General features: G+C 53.8%; 1 protein-coding gene across 1 annotated transcript in view; it reads right to left on the reverse strand.

Annotated features, from left to right (window-relative positions):
- Positions 1–8,201, reverse strand: part of GALNT16 (polypeptide N-acetylgalactosaminyltransferase 16) — a 111,609-nt gene that overhangs the window by 37,112 nt on the left and 66,296 nt on the right. Inside the window, exons 3-5 of the mRNA XM_027769469.1 lie at positions 4,459–4,557; positions 3,548–3,615; positions 2,731–2,796 (exon numbers count right to left, since the gene is read on the reverse strand). Coding sequence (XP_027625270.1) covers positions 2,731–2,796; positions 3,548–3,615; positions 4,459–4,557 — 233 coding nt within the window. The remainder of the gene's footprint in view (positions 1–2,730; positions 2,797–3,547; positions 3,616–4,458; positions 4,558–8,201) is intronic.

Raw genomic sequence — 8,201 nt, forward strand, 5'->3', positions numbered from 1 at the left:
AGAAAAATGAAGTTAAGTAAGGGAAAATTAAAAAAAAAAAAAAAAAAAAAGTGGTTTGGCCCTGAGGGTGAACCAGAAATTGACACCTTTTCCACCTAGAAACCTGAGTCATCTCCTCCAGCTGTGCCATTACATGACATGCAGAAAAACATTCTACACTAAGACAGGCTTGAGTTTGTATGCCAGCCTCAAGCATGTTATCTAAGCTCTCTGAAACTCAGTTTTCTTTTTCTTTTCTTTTTTTTTGGAGAGGTTTTTGCTATAGGGCGTGTGCACTCGCCAGACAGACAGAGAGAGACAGAGATATAGAAAGCGAGAAATCACCTCCCAGGGGGGATGGCCATGCTGCAATCCCTTCTCCTCCATTCTCCTCTCAGGATCTTGGGCATGCACGTACACGCGCCCTGTGTGAGTTTAAGCCACTGGGTCCAGGACTCGAACCACAGTCAACTACATGGGAGTCCAGCGACATAGCCATTACGCTAACTGCTGGTCCCTGAAACTCAGTTTTCTTATCTATCTATAAGATTCAGAGGGGTCCAGTCATGGTGGCACAAACCGTGGGGCATGGTTGCATGAGGCTGGGTTGATATGGGAGGCCCAGGTCTGACTCCTGGATTGATCTAAATAGACAGGGAGTAGCATGTGCCTGTACTCTTGGCTAGCTGGGAGACTGGACAGGGGATTGCAGCTGCAAGACCCTGTCAAGAGTGCCTGTCTCTCTCTCTCTTTCCCATACACACTCTCTTGCAATTTTTCTTTCTTATACAAAAAAGAGAGAGAGAGAGAGAAGAAAAGAAAAAGGAAGATTCAAGAGGTAATAATCTGTGCTTGTTAAGCTCAAACAAGATAGGGCCCAGCAGGGTGTAGTGGTTAAGGCACTGGACTCCCACACAGCTGACCACAGCTCGAGTCCCAGACCCAGCAGCTTGAAACACACCAGGCACATGTACGTGCATGCCCAGAATTCCAAGAGGAGAATGGTGGAGAAGGGATTGCAGTGTGGCCATTCCTCCTGAGAGGGGAATTTCTGACTTTCTGTCCCTGTCTTCCTCTGTCTCTCCGGTGAGTGCATGTGCCCTATAGCAAAAATCTCGGGGGGGTGGGGGAGGAAAGATCAAACAAGACAATCAGGAGGAAGCCTGGTGCCTAGAAGGCCCACGTATGTTAGATTCTGTTCTTCGCCTCTGTTCCCCAACAGTCTCACCAACGGCTCACTGACCGACAAAGAACAGCCTTGCTGTGGGCAGCTCCCTACTCAAGCGAGAATTGGCCCAGCTGGTTCTGCCCAAGCCAGAGCAGCCATCCATACCACAAGCTGTGGGGAACGACAGCCTCACTCTCAGAGCTCCGAACACAAGTCGCTTCTGGGAGACTCCCCTGCCATTCCTCACCCAGCACTCTGCCTGTATCCATGTAACCATCCATCCACCTGTCCAGGCCCTTCGGTCCCACCTTCTACTCCATAGGTATCTATAAGGCTTTAATCATAAATTCACATCTGTTGTTGGGCAAAACTCCAGGCACCAGCATATCCCCAGGCCTGAGAGTCCCTACAATTCAGTGGCTGGGAAGAGATTTATCTTTGGTTTCATACCGTCCAGTCTGGAAGTCCTCACCAATGTCTTCATGGCCCCTCGGCCTGACTGCTCTTTCTTAAATACACCTATCTTTCTCTCTAAAACTTTCAGTGGCTCCCTGCTACCTTCCTTATCAAGTCTGCAAGCCTTCCTTGGGCTTCTAAGGTCCTCTATCCTCTCAAGTTCATTCCACCCATTCCCGCTGTTGACCAGGCCTGGATTCTCACGGGAAAAGCATGTCGTAGGAGTTTAAGCAGCTTGCCTTGGAGGTGGGTGCCCCTGGTTGGAATCCTGGCTCCTCTACTCATCCTCTGGAAAAATTTTGGTATCTCCTTCAACCCCAGTTTTCTCTCCGCAAGTGGGAACAATGGGCAGTTAGGAGAACTGATTGTGAGAATGTGGGCAAAGCAAATGACTGACATGGGTCACAACGGGGTTCAGGGAGAGGGGCAGCCTCTGGAAGAGAGCTGTTGAGATTATGCGTCTGCTTATCCCTGTTGGTGCTGGCAGAGTCCCCAGGTCAACACACTCTCCCTTCCTCTCCTTGCTTGTCTCATCCTACCCATCTCCTGTCCAGGCCCTTTCCTCCAGAGAGCCTCCTACTCACCCAGCTCTCCTTGGGCACCCTCTCCTTGGGCTCTAACCATAATCAGCTGGGTGCCTGTAGTGGATTCCAACCCCTCGGCTGCATGCCACACCCTCTGGGTCACGGACCATTTTGGGGCCTCTTTCATGTCCCCTAGAATGCCATGCACAGCACTATGCTGGAGTTGGTGCTCCAAGACACCTCTTGATTGGAAGTGGGGTCACATCTGCTTTAGCTTGCCCTTTGGTCTGCTCCAAGCCTTTCCACACAGCATATCTCGTTCAGTCCTTATGCTACCCTTACAAGGCAGAAAGGCTACCATCATCATCCTGTTTCTCAGAAGAGACAGCAAAGGCAGCCAGAGGCAGAGCAACGTCTGCAGTTGTGTGCTACAGGGGCTGTCCTGGGATAGGAGGAGGGTATTCTGCAGACCCTGGTCCCAGCCATCAGGAATGGCCAGGGCCACGCTGGTGTGGTACACCATGGGGCCCAAAAGGGAGAGAGACAGTGAAGAAGACTGCACCGAGAGGTGTCCATGATGGGACACTGAGCCCCAGGACTCACCTTCTCGCCGGTCATTGCGCAAGCACTTGACTTTGGGAATCCTGGTCAGGAGCAGACAGTCTTCAGCTGAGGGTGGAGAGAAGAAAGAAGACAAGCTCAGTGGGAGACCGCATCAGACTGCAAGCCCTGGAACTGCCCCAGAGCTGTCCCATACCAGGCCCGGGGAAAGGGCAGGGGGAGGGGAGGAATGGAGGAGTGTGGCTGCAGGACTACTCTGTCCCTATTCTTAGGCCAGACTGCCCCAGCCTGAACTATGGCATTGCTCCTTCTGGGGAGCCCAGGCAGTGGGGCCAGCCCTCCTAATAGAGCTGTATTGAAGAGACTTCTGCATACGTGGCTGAAATAATGATGGGTGCTGTTGATGGCTCTTTTCTTTTTATTTTTTAATGTCATCCAGAGCAACACTTTTCTTTTCCCTCCTTTGGCACCAGGGAGCAGGGCCAGGGAGAGGTCCTAGAAAAGCCTGAGGATTCCCACATGGGGAAAGAGGTCACCCTGTGATAGCCAGAAAAACCTCCAGAGTGTTTGCCTTGGGCTGGCCCCATAGCGTAGTGGTTACTGTAACTGACCATGGTTTGAATCCCAGCCCTCGTGGGCTGAAAAGCACAGCAGCCTTACGTGTGTGTCTGCCAGAATCTCAACTGGGCCGTGGAGGGATGGAGGAAAAGGAATTGTAGCACAACACCCATTGGGGTTTCTCTTTCTCTCTCTCACTCTCTTACAAGAGCACGGGTCCTCTGGTCTAGATAAAGCTTGCCTCAGCATTCTGGGGGAAACGAGAGGGTAGGAGGGTACAAAAAGGAACCTAAATACTTACGATCTGAACTGAAGTCATCCACTAAAATGATCTCCTGGATCAGGTTGGCAGGAGTTCGGTTCAGGACGCTGGAGCAGCAGTGGGGACAGAGAATGGGCCTGGGTTTAAAGACTGCCTCCCGTTTTACCCTCCTCGGGTCATGGGCTCCCTCCCCACCAGCTCCAGGGCCAGCACATTGGCCATGGCAACTGCATGTAAAGTTCCTGGGCCCTGATCAGTGGCCAAGGTACAGTGCACCCCTCAGGTTCTTCTAAGGAAGGGCTGACAGCTGCCAGGACCCTCGGGCACTCAGGACCATCTCTGATGGGGGGTGGCAGCTGCCCTGGCTGAGTTGTCAAAACAAGAGCTGGAGCTGCCCGAGGCTTAGCAGCCCTGCCCAGGACATCCCAGCTGGACTGCGGCTGCCTGCCTGGAAGATAGTGGGCTCTTCCTGGGTTAATCGTTTAGGAAGGGTGTTCTTGGGCAGCCTCCACCACTCCCCAGAAAGGGAAATCAAACCACCTTTAGTCCTTGGAATACCAGTGGCTTCTCCTTTCTGAATCTAGTTACCTAGGTTCATTGAAGCAACGAGAGTGAGTGGGGGTTAAACTTGACCACAAGGCCAAGCTTAGGAGGAGGGCACTCACCAACAGGCACCTGCTGGGTGCTCGGGCACCCTCCTGAGGCCTCATGTTCATCCAGCCTCCTCTCCTGACTGAGGACCTGAGTGACTGCTGTGGGCCCACAGGGTCCCCAGGACCTGACCTAGCAGCCCTGGCTTCTCAGGATAGGACTCACTCACCCAGTGCTTGCTGGCCTTCACACTGTCCGGCCACTGAACCCAAGACTGATGTCCTCCCCAACCAGGTGACCCCGAATCACTGTGGCCTAGGAAGCAGCACGACTGAGCGGAGGCCCCCTGCTGGGCTTACCTTCTCACCGTGCGTAGGAGGGTAGAGCGGGCCTCATTGTGGAAAGTGATGATGACACTGGTGGCCGGCAGATCCACGGAATAGGACATGGATGGGCAGCTGGGAAGACAGCAGGGGGTCAGAGGCCAGCCATAGGGGTATCCTCCATGGGGCTGGGCTCAAGGTTTTGCTTTGTCCTACTGCTGCACCTGGAATACTTCTGTGAGGCAGAGAAGGCCCACCAGAAGCCAGGACACAGCCACTACCCCTCCATGGCCAACCAAATGCCACCCAGCATGGGGGCTGAGGAGGGAAGCAGCAGGTTGGGTGACCTTCCTAGGGCTGGGCACCCTTCACTAAAGACCTAGGGCACCCTAAGCCCACGGACATGTAGGAGGGCTCCCTCCCATTGTACCAGGCTGCAGAATACAACCCTGAACCCCCGGACACAACTCCCTGCCTGGAAAGGCAGGTCAAGTGAGGCTAAATGTTGTCTTCTGAATCCCTGAAGCACCCCACCCCAGGCTCAAGACGTCTGGTAGGACTGCAGAGGAATCATTCCACCCTGCTGCGGACACTGGGCTGGGACAGTCTCGGTCCTCACAGGTCCTCATCTCCAGGAGGAGCTAGCCAGAGCCTCTGAGACGGTACTGGAAGCAGTTCCTGCTACCCAGCTTCCTGCCCAGTGGCTCTGTGCTCCTCCATACACAGGCACCATGTTTTTGGCCCACTGCTCCCACCTCCCACCTCCCCAGGAAGGGGAATTAAAGCAATCCATTTCTGCCGCCTTCATTCCTGTCACTTCTGCGAATGCATTTATTCGTGCTCCTGGGGCCGGCTGGAAGGCTGCCGCCGCTGCCACTGGTTTTCATAGCAATCTTCTTTATTACAATTGCTCTCTGACTATTCCAGCAGTGCCTATTTTTTCATTATGGCATTCATCCCCCTGACAGCATCTTCCAGCCTGGATTCCCAGGCCCATTTCCTGCCCTGCAGAGCAGACCGGGTCAGACAGGCAGGAGTCCCACTAGCCTGAAGCCCCCATGGGAGAAATCCTGAGAGGCTTTAAAATAATTCTCTTTGAGAGGTGATGTGTGGCAGGAGCAGGGGGTATGGGGGGAAGGAAACTCTCCCGCTCCTTGAGAAGCTACGCTTTCCAAGTGCATGTGCTTCCAGAGGCCTGTGAGTGGGAGTAGAGCGAAGGTAGGGGTGGGGGGGCAGCAGTGGGATGGCTGGCTGAGCTGGGGCATGCTTGGAGAAGCAGATGCCTCCTGGACACACAGCCCCCCAGCACTGACCTCCAGGACCCCAGTTCTCTGCCCTTGTCCCCAACAATCTGGTACCTAGGAAGGAGGGAATCTGGATAGTGATGCCCATTCTCTTCCTGACGGGAGTTAACCTACTCCTACCCTGTCTAAGGGTGGATCTGAACTCTCTACCTGCTGCCGCTAACCTTTTTCACCCTGCATTTCTCTTGGATTGATATCTGTGAGGATGCGAGGATACGGGCTCAGCTGGCTACTAAGAGCCAAGAGTCTCTGTCCCATGCCTATGTTTTGAGTTGGGAACTTGCTACAGTCCCCTCCAAAACTCAGGTTGAAACTTAATTGCCCTTGGAATAGATTAGGAGGTGGGGCCCTTAACAGGTGATTAGGCCTTTGAGGGCTCTGTGGATAGATGAAGGCCATTAATGATGGGAGTGGCTTAGTTCTAAAAGGTAGAAGTTCAGCCCGCATTCTTATTCTCTCACCTGCTTGCTTCCCCCTTTTGCCAGGAGATGAACTCGCCAGATGCCAGGAGGTTCCCGCTACCCAGCTCCATCCCCAGCTCCCTGCCCAGCTTGCTGAGTCCTAGCTGCTCTGTGCTTTTGGACTGCCCAGCCTCCAAAATAAACTAGTGTGCCAAATAAACTATTCTTTATAAAGTATCCAGCCTGTGGTATTCTGTTAGAGCAGTAGAAAGCAGACTAAGATGGGGATGGTGAGGCTTTACCTGTGCTCCTAGCAGGTGTGTGCTATGTGGCTTGGGCCCCTTCATTTCCCCTGAGGGGCCTCCCTTGACTGAGGGCTGGACCAGGCTCTAGCCTGATAGTCTGGAGTCCAGAAGAAACTGCAGCCAGGGGAGCCTGTGGGAGAGTGCTCGCACCAGCCCCCTCAGCTTCTCCATAGAAGGTCCTGCCCACCAGAGCAAGCCGCAAGCCAGCACCTCTTTTGCTACACACACACACACCCACACCCACACACACACCCATCTACCTCGGCCTTCTGAGAGGGCCTGGCAGCAGCATATGGCTCTTTGCCAATCCAACCACTGCTTTGGATTTACAGGGTCTCATTTAAAAAATCTACATAACCCCATGGAAAATTCCCCCTTTACGTATCTTAGTGAACATTTAAGGAGATTGAAAGTTGGGGTGCGAGGGTGAGCCAAAATGATCCAGGCCAAGTCCTCACTTCACAGATTTGGCAAGCAGATCTTTCAGGTGCTGGAGAGCAGGCTGCCCATAGCTAGGGTTGCCCAGGAAAGGTCTTCAAGTGGAGCTACATGGGCATAACCTTGTCTTCAGTGCAGGCAGACACGAGGGAGGATTGCCCGGGACTGACTGAGTACTAGCTCTCAGCCTAGAAAAGACCATTAGACCTGCCGGGGACCTTGCTGAGTAGCAGAATGATTGGTTATTTGTTGACATGGTGGTTTCTGGAGGCTGACAGTGCCGGGATTACAGGCCACCGAGACCAAGCAACCCTGCCTCAGTCTCACTTTGCATAGGCCGCCAAGCCCACTGGACACAGGCATGCCTTCATGAGTGACAGGGAAGGTGCTAGAACCAGGCCCCCTCTGCAGCAATATTGCACATACATCCATGGTGCTGTGGAGTAGCTGCTTCAGAAGTACAAGTAGCCCTGACCGGAGTTGGTCCTGCCTACCCTCAAACCGGGACCAGATGGAGGCCTAGCCTATCTCTGAGTACATAGCTGGGCCCGACTCAGCTGCTGCAGGTCACTCAAAGCTGCGAGTGCAGTGGTCAATGTGCTCCAGCAGTGCCCTGCTGCCCTGTTGATGTGTGCACAGAGGAGGCCCCTGAATAGCCAGCGTAGGCAAGGAACCTTCCCTGGAGGAGAGGACACCGAGCCAAGCCTGGAAGGATATAGTGGAGTGGCGAGGTGTGTTCAAGCAGAGAGAACAGCTTGTGAGAAAATGGCGAAGGGAAGGGAGGAAGAGGTACAGGATTACAGGGGCATTCGGTGCTAGCTGAAAGGGTCATGGTGGCAGGGGAGTACTTCAGCTTAAGGATTTCAGGCTGTTCCTGTAGGTGATGGCAGAAGAGGGAAGACTGGAGGTGGTGGTCCTTGCCATCCAAAGAGGACACAGAAGGGCCTGAATCAAAGGCGAGGGTAATGCCTCACCCCACCCCTGTCACTCACACAGAGCTGAGTCGGAGCTGAAGGCTTAGATTAGAGCAGAAGGCTTCTGTGACCCTGCTCTGGGACCTCCCGCCTCCCCACACGGGAGGACTAAGAACAGGGCAGGAAAGCACTTCTGGGAGTTGCCGAGGATGTGGGGCAGCAGGGTAAGAAGAAGGAAAGAAGGGGATATTAATGGGTGCTGCAGTGCACCCGGCTGTTTGCACAGGTGGGGCTGGTGGCCCCCCTTCAGGAGGGTACCAGGAGTGTCTGGCTGACCCATCCTCTCAGACCTCTCCGTGGTGCCCTAACAGGACATACTGGTCAGGATGTCAGGTTGAGGAGTGAGGGGCCTCCCTA

The sequence above is a fragment of the Tupaia chinensis genome, unplaced genomic scaffold (assembly GCF_000334495.1).
Source record: "Tupaia chinensis unplaced genomic scaffold, TupChi_1.0 Scaffold149686_1, whole genome shotgun sequence".
NCBI lineage: Eukaryota > Metazoa > Chordata > Mammalia > Scandentia > Tupaiidae > Tupaia > Tupaia belangeri.